This window comes from Puma concolor, chromosome C1 (genome assembly GCF_028749965.1).
Source record: "Puma concolor isolate L17-30 chromosome C1, mPumCon1.1.hap2, whole genome shotgun sequence".
In the NCBI taxonomy this organism is placed as follows: Eukaryota; Metazoa; Chordata; class Mammalia; order Carnivora; family Felidae; genus Puma; species Puma concolor.
This window is the reverse complement of record NC_141674.1, coordinates 34,422,769-34,450,141: the sequence shown is the minus strand read 5'-3', so window position 1 is coordinate 34,450,141 and position 27,373 is coordinate 34,422,769. Positions and strand designations below refer to the sequence as shown.

At 41.6% G+C, this 27,373-nt stretch overlaps 1 protein-coding gene across 8 annotated transcripts in view; it reads right to left on the bottom strand.

The window, feature by feature from the left end:
* Positions 1 to 27,373, bottom strand: part of ST3GAL3 (ST3 beta-galactoside alpha-2,3-sialyltransferase 3) — a 204,274-nt gene that overhangs the window by 116,153 nt on the left and 60,748 nt on the right. For 6 of the 8 annotated variants that reach the window (XM_086716737.1, XM_086716736.1, XM_086716730.1 and 3 more), the window contains one exon: positions 2,209 to 2,256. The exons of the other annotated variants lie outside the window; for them this stretch is intronic. In XM_086716737.1, coding sequence (XP_086572863.1) covers positions 2,209 to 2,256 — 48 coding nt within the window. Of the gene's footprint in view, positions 1 to 2,208; positions 2,257 to 27,373 lie in introns of those variants that run through there. 8 annotated transcript variants of the gene reach the window in all.

Below are 27,373 nucleotides of genomic sequence, written 5' to 3'. Positions count from 1 at the left end.
CTGTCACAGGCGGTACCACCACCACTATAGTGGGGCTGCCTGCGGTCTAAGGCACGAGGGAAAAGGGAGGAAAATAAAACCAACCTTTGGAATTTCCCCCTCTGTCTGAGTCTCAGAGCCCTGTCCCCGCCCCAGAGCCATAACTAGACGTCTTCTGGAATTCTCTCTGGCTGTCCCCTAACAGGCACTGCTGGGTTTGGGGCCTTGCATTGAGGACATGGGATACCAGAGGAAAAAATGAAAAATTCACTGCCAGCATGGTATTGCTTTTAATTCTGGTCTCTTCCCCCAATCTGCCTACTACTCTTTATATTTCAGAGTCCTCAAATAGCTGCTAAATGCACTTGTCCAGGCCTTTAGCTGCAGCCAATGAGAGAGATTTCTGTCCATGTATCTTGTACATATATCCTGGTACATACAGACGCATCCATTTCTGTAGGGAATATAGCTACGAGAGGAAGTGCCAGCTCATGAGGTATGTGTATATTCAAATTGTGCTAGATACTACATAGTCTTTTCTAAAGGGATTGTAACCAATTTACCCTCTGACCAGTGGAGACCCAGAGTTTCCACTGTCCCACATCCTCACCAATACTGGAATATGGAGCATTTCAAGTTTTGCTACTTTGGTGGATGTGCAGTGGTATCTCAAGGTAATCCTAATTTGCCTCTCCCTAGGCAGCGATGCAACCGAACACGTTTTCATAAGTTTATCAGCCATTTGGATTTCCTCTTTCATGGAGTGCTTACTCAGGCCTTTTGCTTGTTTTGATACTGGGTTGTTTCTTTATTCCTGTTGATTTCTGTAGCTCTCTGTTCTGGAAACACACCCTTTGTTGGCTGTTCATGTTATAAATATCTTTTTTTCACTCTGGATCGCCTTTTCATTCTCTTAATGGTGTCTTCCTGGTGAATGAGAAGTTCTTAACTTTAATACATCAAAAGCGATCGATCTTTTCCTATAGCAGCACACACAACTTTTGTGTCTATTTAAGAACTTTCTGTCTGTCCACTCTATCTTAAAGTGATCTCTCTTGTCTCAGCATTTGAGTGGAGTATACCTCAAGCATACAAAGTATGAAAGAGCAAGATAGCAAGGGAGAGAGTATGAGCTCTAGAGGTGGACAGATAAGAGTGGTCCTGGACAGGTTACTTTACCTTTGGGAGCATTAGTTTCTTTTATCTGTAATCAAAGATACACTATCCACCTTGCACGATGTGTATAAAGCACCTACCACAGTGTTGGCACATAGTAGGCCCTTAGTAAGCAGTGGTAGCAGTGATTATAGTCTCTGAACTCACCTCTCCCCTTGCCCACATGGCCACAACTGCCAAAGCCTCAGGGCTGCTCTGTGAAACACCAATCTGCTGCATTCAAGGACAGCTACACAGCTTCAATTAACTGCCCTCAGCAGGCCAGCAAAGTCTCCCTGTTGTTCACAGGCAGCACCCACCACCAAGGCCCACTATCTCCAACTAGAAATGCAGGCTTGATGCCCGGAGATGCTCTTCTCACAAAGGAGGGTCGTCCTGGGGCTCCCATACGAACGTGATGTCAGCCAAGGTGAAGAATCAAAACGACGTCTCTTTCTGCTCACCGCCAAGCTCCACTGAGCCGGAGTGATTTGGTGTCAAAGGTGACTTGTATGTCCATCTGTGGGTCCCACATTTCGACACAGGGAAGAGAGGCAGCATGATGACATGCACGTGGGTTGGCACAAGTACACAGTAAAGTGCACACCCTGGAGGAGGTGTGTATTGGGGTACATGGGATGTGCGTGCAAACGTGCAACAGTGTATGTCCGCAGGAAGCCGGGACACTCTCCTCAGCCTAAGGTTTTGCTGGAGAGGCCGGATAATTATCTACTCCAACATACCCAGAGCTCCGGGCCTCTTAATGCCCTCTGCCCCACCCTCTAGGCCGCAATCTGTGCTCAGGAAACAGATTCCTGTTCTATGGACCTGGATGGATCTGAATGAGGAAGGAGCATCTACTGCAAATTCTTTAAGCAACTGGCAGAGTCTTCTAGATGCTACATCCCACTTCTTAGACCACAAGTCTCCAGAAAAGCTTCGTAAGACTTTCCCACAATCCTGAGATATCCCACTGCCCTTCCCAGAGACCCTCCCTCCCCCACCTCACCAGGCTCCACTTCAAATGTGGCCTAGTGCTGAGTGCAGAAAGGACAGAGGGGGGAAGATTGGTACCTGCGCCTAGTGTTTGTCCAGCGGAGTCAAAGGAAAGAACCACTGAATCTGCAACACAAGAGGACAAGTTCATTTCTTTCTCCTTGCTAGAGTTAAAAAGCCAAAAAAAAAAAAAAACAAGCTCCCACTGACTCTGCCCAAACCCTCCCCCATGAGGGAAAATCAACTGGATTGGAACTCAGCTGCATAGACAGCCTCCACAGGCCCATGCCCACCCATCCACTGGGCCAGGAGGCCCTACCGAGCCCAGCCCCTAGCCTCCCACCACTGGGAGGAACGTCTCAGGGCAGAGACAGGACTCGAATTCTTCACAGGCATTTCCTGCAAAACTAGGGGACAAATTTACTTTTTTTTCCCCCTTCTTATAATGAAAATAAAATTAAAACAATGCAAAAGAAAACTCTTCTGCAGCTGGTTAAAGGCACTAACATTTCCCTTTGACTTCTCCCTTTCTTTTCCTACTCATATACCCAATTTGTTTATTATTTCTTCCCCAGAAGGGCTTAAAATGGCCTACAGGAATTTACAGGACACACTGGAATTTTTTAAAAAATGAAGAAGTCAAGAAAGGAAAAATATTACATAGTCCGGGGAATGTTAGTGCACAAAACGCATGCCATGAGGACCTGTGCACATGCCACAGGTGGAATCAAGAAGGCCTGAGCTCCCAAACTGCCAAAGGAAAGGAGAAAATGAACAGTCACAAGATTTAGTACCCACAGCACATTCATTCATTTGACCAGTCAGCAAATATTTATTGGGCATGACAATATGCTATGACTTTGAGATACAGCCACAAACAAAAGGGCATGGTCTCTACCCTCACAGGTCTCCCTGACATCAGTCTAAGAGACAAAAAAAAAAAAAAAAAAGTTACCAAACAACAAATCACCCAACTAAAAATTGTCTGAGTGAAATAGAGTGCTTTGAATATCTCTATTAAGAATCAGACCGAGGGACACCTGGGTGGCTCAGTCAGTTAAGCGTCTGACTTCAGCTCAGGCCATGATCTCACGGTTTGTGAGTTCAAGCCCCGCATCAGGCTCTGTGCTGACAGCTCAGAGCCTGGAGCCTGCTTCGGATTCTGTGTCTCCCTCTCTCTCTGCCCCTCCCCTGCTCGCACTGTATCTCTCTCTCAAAAAATAAATGAACATTAAAAGAAATGAAAAAAAAAAACAAGAATCAGACCGAGTTTGGAAGGGGACTGGGGGCTGGTTAGGGAAGACTTCCCTGAAGAAGTGACACCTGGACTAACAGCTGAGGGATAAGTGAGGGTTAAACCCCACAAACCCCTGGAATGAGGCATTCCAGGTAGAGAGAATACCTGTGTGGAGACCTGAAGGGTGATGCAGCAGGGTGCTTCGGGGCGACTAAAAGACCAAAATATAAAAGCAAATATGAAACAGTCATCAGGAAGAAATTTCTCCTGTGGGTCCTAATAATAAAAGGGGATCCTATATGACGCTAAAGACTGTAACTTCTACAACATTTCTATAATACATAAGCGTGACTCTTGTATGGCTATTTCTTACAATGCGAGCTCATACAAAATGATGGAATAAAGCCAATGCATAATTCAATAAAAGCTATTATAAGGAACACTGAGATAAGGCCCAAGATAACCCCAGAAACCCCAGACTCAAACGGGATCATATTCAAAAGGCTCACTCACCACCAAGGAAAGCCAGCTGGATGTATATAGGACCAGGGTCTATAGCCACACCCCCACCCCAGCCATATCCTCTGACCTCAGGCTGAGGTCATTTTCTCTTACTGCACAAGGAAACCCAACACATGATAAATCATTATCATAACTGTACATAACATCTGTCCCCACTGCTGGACTATCAGCTCCACGAGGGCAGACACTATACCTGCTTTATTCCCTGGCACATTACCAGCAGAACACCGGGAAGTAACCATCTGCTGAAGGGCCTGACCGTGGCTCAGTCGGCTGAGCGTCTTACTCTTAATTTCAGGTCGGGTCATGATCCCACAGTTGTGGGATTGAGCCCCGCATCGGGCTCCACGCTGAGCATGGAGCCTGCTTGGGACTCTCTCTCTCTCTCTCTCTCTCTCTCTCTCTCTCTATCTCCCTCTGCCCCTCTCCCCTGCTTGCATGCACTCTCTCTCTCTCTCTCTAATAAAACAAAAATTTACCCATTTGCTGAATAACAGTACCTAGAGAAGTAAATGGATCACAGATGCTTCATAAATATTATGTCTTAAAACCAAATGTTTACAAAGAACAAGGTGGCAGAGAGCCAACAGATATGGTTTCTGATAAGGGTCCAGAGGCAGACATTCTGTGCTTCCAATTAAGGGCAGATCCATTATGCTGTGAAACCTACCAAGTAGAAGGTAGGGTTGAAGTTTTCTCACAAAGATGCAGAAGCACAGTTAGGACACCTGGCTGATCAGATAGGTGACCGTCCTATCTCGTATGAGATCAAATCAATGTCTCACTTTACAACCTCTTCTTCTTTATCAACATTTCACACATCTGTCTTCTCTCAGTGCTACAGCTCTTCTAGAAGAGAGCCCCTTATTTTTCTCTCTCTTTTTTAAAGAAGCTTTACTGAGGTATAATTTACATACTATAAAATTCATTCATTTTAAATGTACAATTCAGTGATTTTTAGAAAATTTGCAGAGCTATGTAACCATCACCACACGCAATTTTACGACATTTCCATCATTCCAAAAAGATCCCTCATGTCCATTTACAGTCCTGCTCTGCTCTCACCTCCAGCCCCAGGCAACCACTGATTTACTTTCTGTCTCTGTAAATTCCCCTTTCTGGACATCTATCTATCTGCTTTTGTTAGAACTGTTCCATAGCCCCTAACCATACCCCTGCCTCTGATGTGGCCCATTTCCATCATCCTTTATACCACTGATGATCTTTCTTTCTTTCTTTCTTTCTTTCTTTCTTTCTTTCTTTCTTTCTTTCTTATTTATTTATTTTGAGAGAGACAGACAGACAGACAGACAGACTGTAGGAGGGGAAGAGAGGGAGAGAGAATCCCAAGCAGGTTCTGAGCCATGAGCCCAGAGCCCAAACTGGGGCTTGAACCCACAAACTGCAAGACCATGACCCAAGCCAAAACAAAGAACCGGATGCCCAACTGACTGAGCCACCCAGGTGCCCCTATAGCCCTGATGACCTTATGACCTTTCTAAACAGTATGCCTCACTGTGGCTTTGCTCTTAATTAAAATCCTTCAGAGACCAAAAACCATAAAATACCTAAGAATAAATCTAACCAAAGAGGTGAAAAATCTATACACTGAAAACCAAAGAAAGCTTATGAAAGAAATTGAATGAAGAAGACACAAAAAAATAGAAAAAGATTCCATGCTCCTGGATAGGAAGAATAAATATTGTTTAAATGTCGATACTACCCAAAGCAATCTACATATTCAATGCAATCCCTATCAAAATTATACCAGCATTCTTCACAGAGCTAGAAAAAACAATCCTAAAATTTGTATGGAACCAGAAAAGACCCCGAATAGCCAAAGCACTCTTGAAAAAGAAAACCAAAGCAGGAGGCATCACAATCCCAGACTTCAAGCTGTATTACAAAGCTGTAATCATCAAGACAGTATGGTACTGGCATAAGAACAGACACTCAGATCAATGGAACAGAATAGAGAACCCAGAAATGGATCCACAAACGTATGGCCAACTAATCTTTGACAAAGCAGGAAAGAATATCCAGTGGAATAAAGACAGTCTCTTCAGCAAGTGGTGCTGGGAAAACTGGACAGCGACATGCAGAAGAACGAACCTGGACCACTTTCTTACCCCATACACAAACATAAACTCAAAATGGATGAAAGACCTAAATATAAGACAGGCAGCCATCAAAATCCTCGAGGAGAAAGCAGGCAAAAACCTCTTTGATCTTGGCCGCAGCAACTTCTTACTCAACAAGTCTCCAGAGGCAAGGGAAACAAAAGCAAAAATGAACTACTGGGACCTCATCAAGATAAAAAAGCTTCTGCATATCAAAGAAACAATCAGCAAAACTAAAAGGCAACCAACAGAATGGGAGAAGATATTTGCAAACGACATATCAGATAAAGGGTTAGTATCCAAAATTTATAAAGAACTTCTCAAACTCAACACCCAAAAAACAAATAATCCAGTGAAGAAATGGGCAAAAGACATGAATAGACACTTCTCCAAAGAAGACATCCAGATGGCCAACCGACACATGAAAAGATGCTCCACATCACTCATCATCAGGGAAATACAAATCAAAACCACCATGAGATACCACCTCACACCTGTCATAATGGCTAACATTAACAACTCAGAAATCAACAGATGTTGGCGAGGATATGGAGAAAGAGGATCTCTTTTGCACTGCTGGTGGGAATGCAAACAGGTGCAGCCACTCTGGAAACAGTATGGAGGTTCCTCAAAAAACTAAAAATAGAACTACCCTATGACCCAGCAATTGCACTACTAGGTATTTATCCAAGGGATACAGGTGTGCTGTTTCAAAGGGACACATGCACCCCCATGTTTATAGCAGCACTATCAATAATAGCCAAAGTATGGAAAGAGCCCAAATGTCCATCGATGGATGAATGGATAAAGAAGATGTGGTGTATATATATACAATGGAGTAATACTCAGCAGTCAAAAAGAATGAAATCTTGCCATTTGCAACTACGTGGATGGAACTGGAGGGTATTATGCTAAGTGAAATTAGTCAGAGAAAGACAAATATCATATAACTTCTCTCATATGAGGTCTTTAAGAGACAAAACAGATGAACATAAGGGAAGAGAAACAAAATAATATAAAAACAGGAAGGGGGTTAAAACAGAAGAGACTCATGAATATGGAGAACAAACAGAGTGTTACTGTAGGGGGTGTGGGAGGGGGGATGGGCTAAATGAGTAAAGGGCATTAAGGAATCTACTCCTGAAATCATTGTTGCACTATATGCTAATTTGGATGTAAATTAAAAAAATAAAATTAAAAAAAAAGACAAGACAAAAAAAAATCCAAAAAAAAAAAAAAAATCCTTAAGAGGGTTCTCACGGCCTGGAAGATAAAGTCCAAGCTCCGACATTCCTTCATTTTCTCTCATTTGCCATTTTTAATATATCTTATGTTCCAGATATGGCAAACTACCTCCATTTCCCCAGAGGCATACACCGTCTTTTCTTCACATGTCAGACACACTGTGCTCACTGCCTGTTTGCATGCAAAAACCTCCCACTTTTTCATTAAGATCCAACTCAGTCATCCCCACTTCTTGACGCCTTCTCTGGTCAGTTCTGCTCATCCTCTCCTTTAGGCCAAGACTGTACTGTTATTGTCATTTATTGTAATCCCTGGTTACCTCTCTTTTTCTCTTCTTTTTTTTTTCTTTTTCTCTTATTAAACATTTCAAGTTCCCTGAGGACAAGGAATATTTATTCATTTTGAGGCTGTGATGCCTAGCTCAGTAACTGACACACAGAAAGTGGTCAAGATGCTTCCTAAACAAAGGAATAAACCGGTAAATGTCCTTGCTTGCTTCCAAAGGTGATGTTATCCAAGTGGTATTTCACAAGCTGGGAGGACAGGGCAGCGGGGAGGGAATCCATTCTGCATATAGATTCTCATTCGACTCAAGTCGACCTAACTGTCCCCGGACAGTGAAGTTTTGGGGGTTCAAGTGTGGCCTCCTCCCAGGAAGATAAAAACATGTGCACAAATCAGAATAAGAAAAGTGGCAGGGAGCTTCCTAGGTTAGAGGCTGCAGTCACCTGGAGAAGATTAGGCCCAGCTTCCTGAGGCGCTGACTGCCCGCACGACCAACAATAAAAACAGCATCTGAAATTTTTACTGCAGTTGACAAGTACTTTTCCAATTGCAATTTACCTTCTTTGTACTCACAAGCAGACTTGAAATAATCTCTTTTAAACTTTTCGATCTAAACAAAGACAAAGGGCTTAGAAGTTAAGTAAAAGATGATAACTTAACTAACCCTTAAAAGAAACGAGACAAAATGTTAACAGTGGCTGTCTCTGGGTGAAAGAATTACAGGTGATAGTTTTTCTCTGCGCTTTTGCAAAATTTCTACAGTGAACATGTATTCCTTATATCATCAGAATAAAAAAAAAAACTAAAAAAAAAAAAAAAGAACTCTACTCCAGCTGTAGGATTTTAACCTCTAATTCACTGGTACCAAAGCAAAATGATGGAAGGTTCCTGACTGCCTTCATTTTTCCGTGCATGCCCAAAAGCTGTTCAGCTCTTCCCTGTAGTTACTGAGGTCATCCTTGTATTTCATGCCGTTTAAATATTATCTCCGTGACATCAATTCCTAGCTCAACTACAAAAATTCCTAAATAGACTGGACTTTTTTTTCTTCCCTCTCCCCTCCCCCACAAATAGTATCAAATGCCTATTATGTGCCAGGCCCAGTGCTAGACACTAGAGACAGGGAGCCGAGTAAGAGACAGTCTCTGCCTTGCAGCCAAGGAAGACAGGCAAGTTCACTGGAACCTAAAATAAAAATAAAGTATGATTAGGGTATGCAAAGAGTAAGCAGTGAGCAGAGGAGAGACTCCCTGGAAAGAAAAAGTCAGAGTGTTGGTGGAATGCTCCCAACACCACATGTCCGTACCGCGGAAGGTGCAAGTAACAGGGCAGAAATTGCAGGAGGAAGTTAGTGACATATTCATGTTTTGTGTGAGTTTTCATGGATTTTGCTTTGAACGTGAAAGGCACTGACTTGAGAATGTTTGGTCATTTGTTGTCTGCATTTATTCTAAGGGATGGAAGATCACTTCAGACATAAACTACACTGTGGCAGCTAAAGGGGAAACTCGGTATTCAACAAATCAAGAAGTTTCTTTTGTAAGACACAGAGCAAGAATATCCAGACTGCTCCCTCTCAGGCTAACAAATATGTCATTTTTATTCCAAGCAGCCCAGGCTCCAGCTGTTCCTGGCTCCCAGGCCAGAGGCAGCCATGTGGTGCACTATACAAGTGAGCAAATAGAATTCCAGACCCAGGTACAACAGAGCATTGCTGTGTATGACTTTGTTCAATGAGGAAACCTAGAATTTACTGGAAATCTTTTATTGTAGTCAGATGTTTCCTGTGTCTGGTTTCTGAAGTGGATAAAAGGAGTATGAAGAAGAATGGAGCTCAGTCTTTCTAGCACTGGAGGGGCTTCCAAAGCTCAAATGATGTGAACAAGCTATATATTCAGGTAGTACCTGGCACAGTACAGATTCAACATGTCTCTTCTGCTATCTACCATGTGTAAGCGCTAGAGATCCACGAATGAATAATTAAAAAAAAAAAAAATGTCCCCTCAAACAGCTTGCAAGCAGGTAAAATAAAAACATACAGGGGCGCCTGGGTGGCGCAGTCGGTTAAGCGTCCGACTTCAGCCAGGTCACGATCTCGCGGTCCGTGAGTTCGAGCCCCGCGTCAGGCTCTGGGCCGATGGCTCAGAGCCTGGAGCCTGTTTCCGATTCTGTGTCTCCCTCTCTCTCTGCCCCTCCCCCGTTCATGCTCTGTCTCTCTCTGTCCCAAAAATAAATAAACGTTGAAAAAAAAAAAAAAACATACAAAGCTGGGGCACTGGGTGGCTCAGTCGGTTGGGCGTCCAACTTCACAGGTCATGATCTCCCAGTCAGTGAGTTCAAGCACCACATCGGGCTCTGTGCTGACAGCTCAGAGCCTGGAGCCTGCTTCATATTCTGGGTCTCCCTCTCTCTCTGCTTCTCCCCCACTCGCACTCTGTCTCTCTCTGTCTCTCAAAAATGAATAAACGTTAAAAAAAAATTTTTTAACACATACAAAGCTAAGCATTTGATACTTATCAATATCGTACTATACACCTGATATTTGCTAAGAGAGTAGATCTTAAATGTTCTCACCACAGGCACACCCACACAAAGGTAACTAGGTGAGCCAACAGACGTGCCAACTTGCCTTCTTTCACAAATACATATATATATATCAAACCATCACATCATACACCCTGACCTCACACAATGTTATTTGTCAATTAGCTCTTAATAAAGTTGGGGATAAAAAGCTAAGTATAATACACCAGGATAGAAATAAGAGTAATGAAGGAAATAACTCACTGTTTCTTAATTTAACAGATATTTATTAAATAACTACTACACATCAGACTTAGGGATACAACAGTAAGCCAAGAACAAGAATGTTCCTATTCTCGAAGACTTTTATGTTTTAGGCAGGGAGACTGGAAAAAAACAGGAGTAAACGATCAAACAAACCAACTTCTGACAGTGAGTAAGTGGTATGAGGAACAGTCAGTGATGTGACAGTGACCGAGACTGAAGTACAGGCACTGCCAGAGGAAGTGTTTTGGGAAGGCTTCTCTAAGGAGGTGACACAGGGGCCGAGACCTGAAGACAGGAGCCAGCCAAGAAAAGATGAAGGGATAAAAGAGCTCCAGGCCAAAGGAGAAGGAAGTACAGCAATCTTAGTACATTTAAGGAACAGGGAGAAGGCAGTTGTTGGAACGCAGACCATGGAAAATAAAAGGAGGTGGGCAATGAGGTCAGAGAGGAAGACGGGAACTAGATCCTTGGGAGGCCCTGTGTAGGAGGCCACAGAAAAAGTCTGCATTGTGTTTTAATAGCTTAAACCAGGGGAGTAACATAATCTGATTTATTTTTTAAATATAAACTTTGCTATGTGGGAACGAAATTGACTATTCTGGCAAGGGAATGAAAGACAGCTTAGGGCAGAGAGACTGAAGGCAGGGAGATCGGTAATGGGGAGAACGCTCATTCCAGAGAGGACATGGCAGCCTGAACCAAGGCAGGGGCAACAGGAAGAGAAAAAAGGATGGATGCTAAATATTGAACAAAAGGAAAACTTTACGGGACGAGTGACTGGTGGGACAAGAGTGAGAGATGAGGAAGGAGGTGGATTATATCTACATTTGGGGCTTGGGGCAAACAGATGGTGACTGCTGCCTGATTGCGAATGGCCTTCATCTAAACTGCACAACCCTGCCCCTCCTCTGGCCACTGACGGCTGGACCACAGTGGGTACCTGACCCAGGGGCAGCCAATCCAAAGACCAATCATCATCCATCTATGAGGCAGATGGAGTCTGCCTTTGGGAGACTTGAACTGGGAAGCACAGAGAGTTAGGGAGACACAAGCAGACAAAGAAGAGCAAAGAGTGGGAGGCCATGGGCCAGACCTGATGCTGGGCCCTGGGACCCACGCTGGTGGCAGAGATCAGAGTGAAAGCCACAGACCAGCCATTGAGGGCAAAAAGATGCCTTAAAGAGCGGTCTTAAATCCAGAATGTTCTTCCAGTGCCCTCTCTGTGGCATTTGACTGTGCCATGGATCACCTTTCCACTAGACCTTTAGAGTTCGGCTTTTCCTCAGTTCCTTTGAAGCTTACCTTATAATCCTATAATTGAGATTCTCCTTTCCATATCTGTTGCTATCGCAGAGCCATCTATAGTATGAGTGGGCTCACTTCCTCTACCTTTCAGTCCTCACCCTTTAATACCCTGGGGCACTCTCTCTCTCTCTCTTTTTTTTTTTTTTTGGCCTTCCTGATGACTGGGTGTAATGTGTGGATCTGACAGCAGGCTGGACCTGCTCCAAGCACAACTTACCCCACAGGGTCTGACTCTCAGAAGTAAAAGGCCCCACTCGGACCTTAGGACTAAGCTGTGTTCTCCAATCTAGCTTTACGGAAGAGCCTCAACTTTAGGGCTTTATTGGTCTATCAGCGGCACTAATACTTTAATGGCCACATGGCTCTTTCTTGTAGATTCTCCATTGCCTAGATCCTGGGGGGAGGGCTCTAACCCCTAGTCTTAGTCCCTCAATTTCTCCCTGATCCCAAACGAGACCTGAGTAAATGAGATTCCTGAAGATACAGAGAAAGAGGTCGGAAGACAGAATATAAAACACAATCATTAATGTGGTTTATGGGAGAGAAATCAGTGAAATAATTAAAGAGACAGGAGTAGCGGGACAGGGCGAGCCAGAGGAGGTGACAACCAGTTACAAGAAGGAATGCTGAAATGTGGCAAAGAGGTGGAAGAAAGGAGTGGATGAAAAGATACAGCAGAATTGTTCCCTGGGAAGACATCTGCAACCTTGGTGGGAACAATTTCTGTACAACGATCAGAATGCAGATGCGGCTGTGAGTAAGTAGAGGCTGTTGATACAGTAGACTTATTTCAGGGAGTTTCTCCTTAGATTTATTTCATTAATTTATCAAACATATTTGAGTCCTTCCTAAGCTCAAAAGACAGCAGGAAGGGACGCCTGGATGGCTTAGACGGTTAAACTTCTGACTTCAGCTCAAGTCATGATCTCACGGTTTCATGAGTTTGATCCCCACATCGGGCTCCACACTGACAGGGCAGAGCCTGCTTGGGCGTTTCTCTCTCTCTCTCTCAAAATAAATAAATAAACTTAAAAAAAAAAAAAAAAAAAGGCTGCAGGAAAAGATCCTGCCCCTGCCATGGAAGTGTTTACAAACTATCAGGAGGAGAATACAGAGAACTTGCTGTAGGAGTTCAGATGCAAAAGGCAGAGTTTTTGCTGGGAGAACCTAGTAAGAATGTGGAGGAGATGGTGTTTAAGCTTGCATTAGATGACCTTATAGGTCACCTTATAGGCTATGCTGGTAGAGTGCGAACAGCTTAGAAGAAGCACTGAAGCATTGAAAGTAAGGGGTGTGTGGTTTCAGGAAGCTAAAATCAGGCCTAATTAATATATTAGGGTTTCTTTCAGGAGGTAAAAATGCATGTGACTGAAAGGGAACTCGTCAATACAATCTGTTTAAACTTTCAAAAAAAAGGCTTTGACACATCAAAGACTATTTTTAAAAAGTGAGTCACCATGAAATTGAGGAAGAAACTGCTATATCATCCAGGAAACAAAAGGTGCTTGGCTGAGGATCTAGGGCAGGACACCCCCTGGGGCATCAGCACCCACAGGGAGACCAGAAAATCTGGCAGTAGCTGGAATTCTACTACTCACTGCCTCTAGGCGGGTGGGGGATGGGAAGCTGGACATCTGTGTGTGCAACAGAAGAAGCTGGAATGAGAACACAACTAGGCACGTGCTGCAACTGAGTGAGATGGAGGATGAGGTCTGGAATTTCAGGGGCATGGGAAAACTTTAGTCCTGGTGCCCTGCAAACTCAAGGACTGGATGTGGTACAGAGACTACAGTTTGCTGCACTCTGATTTACAGTACCCACATCCCTCCACTTCCTTCCAAACCCCTCAAAGTGACATAAAAGATTGTTGTAAAGCAGAAGTACACAGGGGCACCTGGGTGGCTCAGTCGATTAAGCGTCCAACTTTGGTTCTGGTCATGATCTCGTGGTTCATGGGTTCGAGCCCCGCATCAGGCTCTGTGCTGACAACTCGCAGCCTGGAGCCTGCTTCAGATTCTATGTCTTCGCTTTCTCTGCCCTCCCCCGCTTGCTCTCTCTCTGTCTCTCTCTCAAAGACAAATCAACATTTAAAAATTAAAAAAAAAAAGCAGACATACACAAAGACAAAGAAAACAGAAGAAGAGACACCAGCAATAAAGGTTTTGAAGTTGGAAAGCAGGTAAACAGAACTAACTCAGCAAACCCCAAAAAGCTGAATCCTATCCTAGTAGTGGGGAAAGCTGGCATATAACCTGAAATACCCCACAGAACTCCCCAAAGGCTCAGTTGCTGAGGGCACTGGGTACCACAGGAAGTGGGAGAACAAACAATACTAAAAACAAGACACCACACTCTTAAGTATGGGCTGAGATCATGAGACATTAGGAGAAAGTATCCAATGTACACACAGAGACCAAAACAATTGAAAAATAAACACAGTGTGGAAAAACAGAAAATGCACATGGAGATGAAAACTTAGGGGGAAAAATCATTAAAATCCTCAGAGAGAAAACATTTTATTTATAAAACAAATAAACGATGTCAATTATTCAAAAAGGTACAGTTAGTGAATAAAAAGAAAATTATAACCCTTGAAAATTAAAAACAGGATAGCAGAAATAAGAAGGACTGAAAAATAAGTTGAGGAAATCTCCCAGAATGTAGAGCAAACGACAGAGATGGAAAACAGGAGAGAAAAGTTGGGTTTGCTTTTTTTTTTAATTAGAAGACCAGTCTATGAGACATGACATCTGAATACAGGAGTTCTAGGAAGAGAAAATAAGAGAAAAAAAATGGAAGGGGAAAATATTGAAGGAAATAATAAAACGCCTCCATAATTAGAGGGGTTGTTTTGTTTTGTTTTAGTGTAAGGGACCTCTGAGTGCATAGCACAGTATGAAAATAACCCTCCACACCAAGGTACAGCATCATGAAACTTCAGAACACTCAAATTTCCAGAAAGAACAACAGGTTTTATACAAATAAAAAATGAGAATGGCATAAGATGCCTCAATAGGAACACTGAAAGCCTAAATGTAGTGGGGCAACATCATTAAAACACTGAGGGAAAATAGTTTCTAACCAAGAATTCTATGCCCAGCCATACTATCAATAAAGAATGAGATTAAAGACACACGCTTTCAAACAGACAAGGTCTCAAAAATTTATTTCTTATGCATCCTTTCTTGGGAAATTATTAGAAGATGTGTCCCATTAGATAAAGAAGAACATGAAAAAAATGGGATCCATGAAACAAGATACACCAAAAGAAGACGATGGTAGAGGCTGACTCCAAGATCATAGCTCGGCAGCAGCGACAAACAGCAAACAGTCCAAAACACAGCCCATCAAAGCCTCCAAGAGAGATTTATTCAACAAAATGGAACTGATACACTACCTAATGTGTTTGAACATATGGAGAACAGATTCATACAGCTAAGGAACAGTTTAGGATTGAAGTAAAGATAAATACACAGAAAACTAAGCAAAACAAAAGGCAAGACTGTTAATGGACTTTAGAGCAAACAAAATGTGCAGCAAAAAACCAGTAATCCTGTTATCTATGAATAGCATTTTCATGGTCAGAATACGTGGATGGAATGCTGTTCTAACTATATTAGGAGAATGGGACGATGGACTTCCTATCTGTAGTGGAGAAACAGTGAGTGTGATAGAGTACTAAATCTTCATCTTCCATTGTGGAAAGCCAATAGATAATACCCTAAGTAGAGATATTAAGAACTGGCAATATAAGTGTGTTACTCTCAGGTTTGGAGGTAAATACCAAACAGATTAGTTGGAAGAATTGAAATTGGATGCTTCCGGGATAAGAAATCTAGTAGTGGTGGAAATGAGGGAGTGCTTTCTTTCTGGTTCATGTTTGTTGGTAACCAGTCTTGTAGAATTGTCTTTTTGAACTATGCACACGTATAACTTCAATAAGAACAAACACTAAATTAGCTTGCACAAGATTACAGGACTACTGAGGCTGGACTGGGGCTTCAAATCTAGTTGATCTAGTTCTCTAACCTATTTGTCATAGATCTACCAATAGGGCCAATGAAGACTCTATTAGAAACCTAGGTGACTCGGGGCGCCTGGGTGGCACAGTCGGTTAAGCATCCGACTTCAGCCAGGTCATGATCTCACGGTCTGTGAGTTCGAGCCCCGCGTCAGGCTCTGGGCTGATGGCTCAGAGCCTGGAGCCTGTTTCCGATTCTGTGTCTCCCTCTCTCTCTGCCCCTCCCCCGTTCATGCTCTGTCTCTCTCTGTCCCAAAAATAAATAAACGTTGAAAAAAAAAAAAAAAAAGAAACCTAGGTGACTCATATTTTACCATATCCTACTTAATGCCTGACTAGATACTACTTTACATTATTTTGTGATTATTTATTTAAATATAATTTATCAGGGGCACCTGGCTGGCTCAGTCAGTTAACTGTGTGACTTCAGCTCAGGTCATGATCTTGTGGCTTGTGGATTCAGGCCCATGTCAGGCTGTGCTGACAGTTCAGAGTCTGGAGCCTGCTTCAGATTCTGTGTCTCCCTCTCTCTCTACCCTTCCCCTGCTCATGCTCTCTCTCTCTCTCTCTCTCAGAAATAAATAAAACATTTTAAAAAATTAAAAATATTTCTATAAATATGGCACAAAAACAGACACTCAGGTCAATGGAACAGAATAGAGAACCCAGAAATGGACCCACAAACGTATGGTCAACTAATCTCTGACAAAGCAGGAAAGAATATCCAATGGAATAAAGACAGTCTCTTCAGCAAGTGGTGCTGGGAAAACTGGACAGCGACATGCAGAAGAATGAACCTGGACCACTTTCTTACCCTATACACTAAAATAAACTCAAAATGGATGAAAGACCTAAATATAAGACAGGCAGCCATCAAAATGCTCGAGGAGAAAGCAGGCAAAAACCTCTTTGATCTTGGCCACAGCAACTTCTTATTCAACATGTCTCCAGAGGCAAGGGAAACAAAAGCAAAAATGAACTACTGGGACCTCATCAAGATAAAAAAGCTTCTGCATATCAAAGAAACAATCAGTAGGGGCGCCTGGGTGGCGCAGTCGGTTAAGCATCCGACTTCAGCCAGGTCACGATCTCGCGGTCCGTGGGTTCGAGCCCCGCATCAGGCTCTGGGCTGATGGCTCGGAGCCTGGAGCCTGTTTCCAATTCTGTGTCTCCCTCTCTCTCTGCCCCTCCCCCGTTCATGCTCTGTCTCTCTCTGTCCCAAAAATAAATAAACGTTGAAAAAAAAAAAATTTAAAAAAAAAAGAAACAATCAGCAAAACTAAAAGGCAACCAACAGAATGGGAGAAGATATTTGCAAACGACATATCAGATAAAGGGTTAGTATCCAAAATTTATAAAGAACTTCTCAAACTCAACACCCAAAAAGCAAATAATCCAGTGAAGAAATGGGCAAAAGACATGAATAGACACTTCTCCAAAGAAGACATCCAGATGGCCAACCGACACATGAAAAGATACTCAACATCACTCACCATCAGGGAAATACAAATCAAAACCACCATGAGATACCACTTTACACCTGTCATAATGACTAACATTAACAACTCAGAAATCAACAGATGTTGGCGAGGATGTGGAGAAAGAGGATCTCTTTTGCACTGCTGGTGGGAATGCAAACAGGTGCAGCCACTCTGGAAACAGTATGGAGGTTCCTTAAAAAATTGAAAATAGAACTACCCTATGACCCAGCAATTGCACTACTAGGTATTTATCCAAAGGATACAGGCGTGCTGTTTCAAAGGGATATATGCACCCCCATGTTTATAGCAGCACTATCAAAAACAGCAAAAGTATGGAAAGAGCCCAAATGTCCATTGATGGATGAATGGATAAAGAAGATGTGGTGTATACACACACACACACACACACACACACACACACACACACACACACACACATGGAGTATTACTCAGCAATCAAAAAGAATGAAATCTTGCCATTTGCAACTACGTAGATGGAACTGGAGGGTATTACGCTAAGTGAAATTAGTCAGAGAAAGACAAATATCATATGAGGACTTTAAGACACAGAACAGATGAACATAAGGAAGGGAAGCAAAAATAATATAAAAACAGGGAGGGCGGGGCGCCTGGGTGGCGCAGTCGGTTAAGCGTCCGACTTCAGCCAGGTCACGATCTCGCGGTCCGGGAGTTCGAGCCCCGCGTCGGGCTCTGGGCTGGTGGCTCGGAGCCTGGAGCCTGTTTCCGATTCTGTGTCTCCCTCTCCCTCTGCCCCTCCCCCGTTCATGCTCTGTCTCTCTCTGTCCCAAAAATAAATAAACGTTGAAAAAAAAAAATTTTTTTGAAAAAAAAAAAAAACAAAAACAGGGAGGGGGACAAAACATAAGAGACTCTTTAAGTATGGAGAACAAACAGAGGGTTACTGGAAGGGTTGTGGGGGGGGGGATGGGCTAAATGGGTAAGGGGCACTAAGGAACCTACTCCTGAAATCACTGTTGCACTATATGCTAACTAATTTGGATATAAATTTTTAAAAAAATTAAAAATAAATATTTCTATAAATAAACAAATAAACAAATTTTTATCAAAAATAATTAGTTTAGGATAAAAAATAAAACACCAAATGTGTGGAACTGATCTGGACCCAGGTGAAAACAACCTGGTCCCCAATACAACAACAACAACAACAACAACAACAACAAACACCTGGAGTGCCTGGCTGGCTCAAGTTGGTACAGCATGAGACTCTTGACCTCAGGGTCATGAGTTCAAGCCCCACATTGGGTGTAGAGCCTACTTAAAAAAAAAAAACTATGAAAAGGCATATTTAAGATAATTACAGACGTTTGAGTATGGATTAGGTATTAGAAGATATTCAGGAATTATAGTTAGTGTGAGATAGTAACATTATGGCTACACTTTTAAAAGTTCTTACCTTAGAAATATATATACTGGAATATGTAGGGGTAAAATGACACAATGTCTGGGATTTGCTTTAAAATCCAATGTAATTTTAGAAATCACAGAAATGGACCCACAAACATATGGCCAACTAATCTCTGACAAAGCAAGAAAGAATACCCAATGGAATAAAGACAGTCTCTTCAGCAAGTGGTGCTGGGAAAACTGGACAGCGACATGCAGAACGAACCTGGACCACTTTCTTACCCCATACACAAACATAAACTCAAAATGGATGAAAGACCTAAATATAAGACAGGAAGCCATCAAAATCCTCGAGGAGAAAGCAGGCAAAAACCTCTTTGATCTTGGCCGCAGCAACTTCTTACTCAACATGCGGAGAAAGAGGATCTCTTTTGCACTGCTGGTGGGAATGCAAACTGGTGCAGCCACTCTGGAAAACAGTATGGAGGATCCTCAAAAATTAAAAATAGAACTACCCTACGACCCAGCAATTGCGTTACTAGGTATTTATCCAAAGGATACAAAAATGCTGATTTTTTATAGGGGCACATGCACCCCAATGTTTATAGCAGCGCTATCAACAATAGCCAAAGTATGGTGAGAGCCCAAATGTCCATCGATGGACGAATGGATAAAGAAGATGTGGTATATATATATACAATGGAGTTATTACTCAGCAATCAAAAAGAATGAAATCTTGCCATTTGCAACAATGTGGATGGAAATAGAGTATATTATGCTAACTTAAATAAGTCAGTCAGAAAGACAAATCTATAATTTCATTCACATGTGGAATTTAAGAAACACAACAGATGAACATAGGGGGAGGAAAGGAAAAATGAGATAACAGAGAGGGAGACAAACCATAAGGGACTCTTAACTACAGCTAACAAACTGAGGGTTGATGACAGGGAGGTGAGTGGGGGGATGGGCTAAATGGGTGATGGACATTAAGGAGAGCATTTGTTGGGATGAGCACTGGGTATTACGTGTAAGTGATGAATCACTAAATTCTATTCCTGAAATCATTATTGTACTACATGTTAACTAACTTGGATTTAAATTTAAATAAATAAATACATAAATAAATAATAAATAAAATAAAATAAAAAATGAAAAAAAAATAAAAATTAACAAGGGTGCCTGGGTGGTTCAGTCGGTTAAGTGTCCAACCCTTGGTTTCAGCTCAGGTCATGATCTTGCAGCTTGAGCCCCACATTGGCACTGACAGGGCAGGGCATCTTTGGGATTCTCTCTCTCTCTGCCCCTCCCCTGCTCGTCCTCTTTCTTTCTCTCTCTCTCTCAAAATAAATAAACTTTAAAAAATTATTAAATAAATAAATACAGGAGGATGGGGCGCCTGGCTGGCTCAGTGGGCAGTGCACGTGACTCTTGATTTAGAGGTCATGAGTTTGAGTTCCACGTTGGGTGTGGAGATTACTAAAAATAATAATAAACTATTTCATTTTTTAAGTTTATTTATTTACCTTGAGAGAGAGAGAGAGAGGGCCAGGGAAGGGCAGAGAGAAAGGGAGAGAGAATCCCAAGCAGGCTCCACACTGTTAGCGTGGAGCCTGAGCAGCGCTCGAAGCCCCAAACGGCAAGATCATGACCTGAACGGAAATCAAGAGTCAGTCACCCGACCAACTGAGCCACCCAGGTGCCCCTAAATAAACTATTTTTTTAAAAAGGAGGATATGCATCGCTCAATACCCCAGCTGAGAAATGAAAAGTTGTAACTGGTTGTCACCACTGTCATTCATCTAAAATATTAAGAGTGGATGGCAGGGGGAGAAATGGAATATATCACCGGTGAGAATATAAAATGGTGAAGCGGATTTGGAAAAGAGTCTGGGATTTCCTCAGTAGGCTTTTTTTTTAAGTTTTTATTTATTTATTTAAGCAGTCTCTACACCCAATGTGGGGCTCAATTCACGACCCTGAGATCAAGAGACCCTGAGATCAAGAGTCACATGCTCTACCAACTGAGCCAGACAGGCGCCCCCTCAGTAGGTTAAATATAGAGTTACTGTAGGACTCAGCAATTCTACTGAGAGGTATATACAGACCCAAGAGAATTTTATGTCCACACAAAAACTTGAACATGAATGTTTACACCAGTCTTGTTCATTAATAGCCAAAAAGTAGAAGCATCCTAAATGTCCATCGACTGATAAATGAATACATCAAATGTGGAATAACCATATAATGGAATATCATTTCACCATAAAAAGGAATGAAGTATTGTTAAATGCTTCGACATGGATGAACCTTGAAACATTATGCAAAGTGAAAGCCAGTCACAAAAGACCACATACTGTATGATTCCATTTATATGAAATGCCCCAAATGGACAAATCTATCCTGATAGAAAGCAGATTAGTGGCTGCCTAGGGCTAGTGGTGGTTGGAGAGAAATGGAGCATGACTGCAAGAGGGCACAGAGTTTCTTTCTAAAATAATGAAAATGTTCGAAAATTAACTGTGGTGATGTGTGAATACTCTATGAATACACTAAAAAACATTTAATCCTATACTTTCAATGGGTGAGTTGTATGGGATGTAAATTATATTTTAAGAAAGCTATTATCTAAAAAGGGGGGAAGGAGAGTGGAAGGTATGTCATGTTCACTCTAGGGAAACATGGACCCCTATTGCCATGGAGGCTGACCATGGGCAAATCTCTGCTCCTCTGAACAGAGGGAACCGGACTGTTTGGATTTTTTTTTTTTTTTTTTTTTTTTAATGAAAGCAACAAAGAAACCCCATCAGCAGTGGGCTAAGAAATCAGTAAAGGTAATCATTATTTATTACTTATTATATTGAGGAGAAAATTAAAAGGAGCTGGCTTTGAAAGCCCTCTTTCAGTTTCTGTCCTTAGTATTCTGAACTTCTTGTTTAGTAACCTTTTTATTTTTTTTTTAAGAACTAGACAAGAAGGGAATTTTGCCTAATCTTTTGACTTAGAATTCTCCTATACCTGAACTTCCGTCCCCTCAAGCAGATATTGCAAAGTGGAGGCTCTCAGCTGTGTTATATTTAGCCCACAAAGTGTATGACCATTTTTGAATTTGGTAACATTTATAAGTCAGGAGATTTCACATAAAAATTTGCATTTCCAGCTTCTCTTGAAAAATGGGCAGATTCTGATAATAAAGAAGAATGTGTCTTTTATTCAGCAAGGTGACAAATGATCTTTGTAAATCGATATCCAAAGTACTCGAAGAATAAGTTAGCCAGTTCTTGCTCTGAAACTGGGGAAGAGAAGGTAAAGGAATCAGGCAGACAGGGACTGGGTGTACCAGAGGCAGAGGACAGAGATGGAAGGGCGAACATCTTTAGAGCTATCCTCTGAGGTAACATGCAAGTTGGGACAGTCTTCCCGTTACTCCCTGTCAGAGCCCCTCTACCTCTCTCCATGGAGGGCTTACCACAGTTCAACTGAGTATTACTTGTGTTCAATGCTGGTTTCCCATACAGACTTTTAAAAAGCTCCAGGTGACACGTACTGCCTTATTCACAATACTCTTCACTTAACACAGTACCTGACACACAGCAGACACTCGATAAATACCTATTGAATGATAAATTTAAAAATCAATGAAGAAATGATGTGGAAAGGGATCTGGAAACCAGGTAATCTAGGAAACAAAAATCCTAAAAGAAAGGGTCAAAAACTGTGTAGAGTCACTACAGCTTTTTAGAAGTCTGTATTTTAGAATATCCACAGGATGCTCGGCTCCCCCTCCCTCAGAGAGATGAATCATGTATGCCTTCATGCAGGACTTTCCCATACTTCACCGGGGTTTTACTACTCTAGTCCTGTCTCTGGCCCCTAACCTAAAAACTCCAGTTCACAGTCTGCAATGCAAAGGTCCTGAATCTGCCACTCAGGGGCCCACATACCTGCACGTACAGCAAGGTGCAATCTTCTGGAAGCATTCACTGCAAAACTCTCCACAAGGGAATGGCACAGAACACAGCTTTGATTTTTATTAAAATATATTGTAAGTTATACAGCCCTATTTGCTCAGTGAAGCAAGAATAAAAATATCAAAAGAAAAAAACCAAGTTAGAACTGGAATCACCACAACTTCTAACGCTACTTTATATAATAACAAGGATTCAGTGTCATTGCATACAGTACCTATTAAAATTTAATCAATTGCCCTCCAAATGTCTTTAATGGCTTTTCCCCTCACATCTGGATTCCAATCAAAGACACCCATTGCACTTGGTTATTTTGTCTCCTTAACCTCTCTTAATTAGGAACAGCCCACCTCCTCCAAGTTTGTTTCTTCGTGTCACTGACTTTTTTTTTTTTTTCAAGAGTCCAGGTCAGTTAGCTAGTAGCATGTCCCACGTGTTGAATTTGTCTGATTATTTCCTCAATATTAGATTCAGGTTAAACATTTTTGGCACAAACACTCTGTAGATGATGGGTATTTACTACTGCATCACACTAGAAGGCTATCATAATGGTCAGATATCATACTGGTGATATGAAATTTGATCATCTGGTAGACGTATTGACCCTCGGACCACTTTTCCCCCCTTGTGATTAGTAAGGTAATTATTAAGTAATTATTAAGTAATTAATAATAAAGTAATTAATGTAATTAGTAAGTAATTAATTATTAAGTAATTAATATGAGAATTAATAAGTCAATTTTCTTTATGCCATAATGGTACTGTGGCTATGTAGGAGAATATCCTTGTTTTTAAGAAATGCAAGATGAGATATTTAAGAAAAAGTACAAAAACTCTGTAACTTCTAAAGGAATACTATAAACAACTCTAGGCCCACTCTAGATGAGATGGACCAATTCCCTGGAGACACAGTATGTCAAAACTCACACAAGAAAAAAAAAAAGTCAATCTGAATAGGCCTGTATCTATTAAAGAAATTAAATCAAGAGCACCTGGGTGGCTCAATCAGTTGGATGTTCGACTTCAGCTCAGGTCATGATCTCACAATTTGTGGGTTCAAGCCCCATGTCAGGCTCTGCGTTGACAGCTCAGAGCCTGGAGCCTGCTTCAGAGTCTGTGTCTCCCTCTCTCTCTCTGCTCCTCCTCTGCTTGTGCTCTTTCTGTCTCTCTCTCAAAAGTAAATAAAAAATAAACATTAAAAAAATTTTTTTAAGAAAGTAAACCAATAATTAATAACCTTCCAAAATAGAAGGCACCAGGCCCAGATGAATTCACCGGTGAATTCCACCCATCATTTAAGGAAGACATTAAACCAATTCTGTACTCTATCTTCCAGAAGATAGAAGCAGAGGGAATGCTTCCTCACTTGTTCTAAAAGGCTGGCATTACCCTAATACCAAAATAGGACAAAGATATTACAGGAAAAGAAAACTACAGACTAATATCTCTCATGAACACAGATGTAAAAATCCTCAAGAAAATATTAGCAAACTGAATCCAGAAATGTGTTAAAAATTATATATCACAACCAAGTGAGATTTACCCCAGGGATGCAAGGCTGATTCGACATTGAAAATCAATTAATGTAATATACCAATATCAACAGGTTAACGAAGAAAAAGCAGATGATCATATCAAGAGATGCAGGAAAAGCATTTGACAAATCTAACAATCATGATAAAAACTCTCAGTAAACTAAGGAAAGAGCAGAACTTTCTCAACTTGATAAAGAATATCTACAAAAAACCTATTACTAATACCACTTAATGGTGAGAAACTAGAAGTTTTCCCAGTAAGATAAGGAACGAGGCAAGGATGTCCCCACTCACCACTCCTTTTTTTTTTTTTTTTAAATTTTTTTTTCAACGTTTATTTATTTTTGGGACAGAGAGAGACAGAGCATGAACGGGGGAGGGGCAGAGAGAGAGGGAGACACAGAATCGGAAACAGGCTCCAGGCTCTGAGCCATCAGCCCAGAGCCTGACGCGGGGCTCGAACCCACGGACCGCAAGATCGTGACCTGGCTGAAGTCGGACGCTTAACCGACTGCGCCACCCAGGCGCCCCTCACCACTCCTTTTTAACACTGTACTGCAAGTCTGAGCTAATGCAATGAGAAAAGAACAGGAAATAAGGTATACTGATAGGGAGGGAAGACACAAAACTGTCTTTGTTCACAGATGACATGACTGTCTATGCAGAAAATCTGGAAGAGTTGGCAAAAAACTCCTGGAACTAATATGCAATTATAGCAAGTGTGCAAGATACAAGGTTAATATATAAACGTCAATCACTCCTATAAACTAGCACCGAAGAAATGAAATTTGAAATTTAAAACAATACCATTTACATTAGTACATCCCAAAATGAAATACTTACACTTAAATCTAACAAAATACAAGATCTATATTAGGAAAACTATAAAACTCTGATGACTGAAATCAAAGAAAAACTAAATAAATGAAGAGATATCTCATATTCCATAAGAAGACTAAATATTTCCAAGATGTCAGTTCTTCCAAACTTGAGCTATAGATTCAAGGCAATCCCAATCAAAATCCCAGCAAGTTGTTTTATGAATACTGACAAATGGATTCTAAAGTTTATAGAGAGAGGTAAAAGACCCAGAATGGGCAACACAATACTACAGAAGAACAGGGGTGCATGGGTGGCTCAGTAGGTTGAGCAGCCACCCGAGTTCGGCTCAGGTCATGATCTCATGGTTCACAAAGTTCAAGTCCCACATCAGGCTCTGTGCTGACAGCTGGGAGCCTGGAACCTGCTTTGGATTCTGTGTCTCCCTCTCTCTCTGCCCCTCCTCCGCTCACACACTGTCTCTCTCTCTCTTTCAAAAATAAACAAACATTTATAGAAGAAGAACAAAGGTGGGAGACCGGCATTACCTAACTTCAACACTTACTATAACACTATAGTAATCAAGACAGTGTGGTATTGGCAAAAGACAAACAGATCAATGGAACAGCATAGAGAGCCCAGAAATAGACCCACATAAATACAGTCAACTGATCTCGGACAAAGGAGCAGAGGCAATACAATAGAGCAGACACAGCCCCTTCAACAAGTTGGTACTGGATGCCCACATGCAAAAAAGTGAACCTAAGTAGAGATCTTTCAAAAAACTCAAAATGGATCACAGACTTATGTATAAAACAGAAAACTATAAAATTGTTAGAACATTGAGAAGAAATCTAGATGACCTTGGGTTTGGCTGTGACTTTAAAAAAAAAAAATTTTTTTTAACATTTATTTATTTTTGAGACAGAGAGAGAGAGCATGAACAGGGGAGGGTCAGAGAAAGAAGGAGACACAGAATCTGAAACAGGCTCCAGGCTCTGAGCTGTCAGTACAGAGCCCGACGCGGGGCTGGAACCCACGGACTGCGAGATCATGACCTGAGCCGAAGTCGGACGCTCAACCAACTGAGCCACCCAAGCGCCCCTGGCTGTGACTTTTTAGATACACCACCAAAGATGGGATTCAGGAAAGAAAGAGCTGTTATGCCAGACCTCATTAAAATGAAAAACTGCTCTGTAAAGAGAATGAAAAGACAAGCACAGTTTGGGAGAAAATAATTATAAAAGGCATATCTGATAAAGGACGTTTATCCAAAATATACAAAGAACTCTTAAAACTCAACAATAAGAACACAGACAACCCAATTAAAAAAAATGGGCCAAGGATGTCAACAGACTCCTCATCAAACAAGATATACTGATGGCAAATAAACATATAAAAAGAGGGGCGCCTGGGTGGCTCAGTCGGTTAAGCATCCATCTTCTCTTCGGCTTAGGTGATGATCTCATGGTTCATGAGTTCAAGCCCTGTATCGGGCTCTCTGCCGTCAGCACAGAGCCCACTTCAGATCCTCTGTTCCCCCCTCTCTCTGTCCCTCCCTCACTAGCATGTGTGCAGTTTCTCTTTTTTTCTCTCTCTCTCAAAAAGGAAATAAACTTAAAACAAACAAACAAACATAAAAAGATGTTCCACAGGGCACCTGGCTGGCTCAGTTGGTAGAGCATGTGACCCTTGATCTCAGGGTTGTGAGTTCAAGCCCCATAATGGGTGTGGAGCCTAATTAAAATAAATAAAATAAAATAAACACTTCAAAAAAAGAAAAGAAGATGTTCTACATCATATGTCAACAGAGAAATACAAATTTTAAAATAACAGTGACATACCACTACACATATTAGAATGGCCAAAATGCAGAACACTGACAACACCGAAAACTGACAAGGATGTAGAGTGACAGCGGTTCTCGTTCATTGCCAGCAGGCGTGCAAAATGGTACGGCCGTTTCGGAACACTGTGGGGCCGCTTCTCACAAAACTAAACACACTCTGCTATACAATGCAACAACGTATGTGGTATTTATCCAAAGGGACTGAAATTTTATGTCCACAAAAAAACCTTCATACAGATGTTTATAGCCGCTGTATTCATAATTGCCAAAACTTGGAAGCAATCGCAATGTCCTTCAATAGTTGAATGGAGAAATCAACTGTGGCAGATCCAGACAATGAAATATTATTAAGTGCCAAAATGAAATAAACTATCAAGTCATGAAAAGACATGGAGGAGCCTTACATGCCTATTGTTTGGTGAAAGAGGCCAATCTGAAAAGGCTGCATACTGTGTGATTCCAACTATATGATACCTGGAGAAGGCAGAACTATGGAGGCCATAAAAAGATCAGTGGTTGCCGGCGGGGAGGGAGAAATGAACAGGTGGAGCACAGAGGATTTTTAGAGCAGTGAAACTATTCTGCATGATTATATAACAGTGGATACATGTCATTATACGTTTATCCAAAGCCACAGACAGTAGAACACCAAAAATAAACCCTAACGTAAACCATGGGTT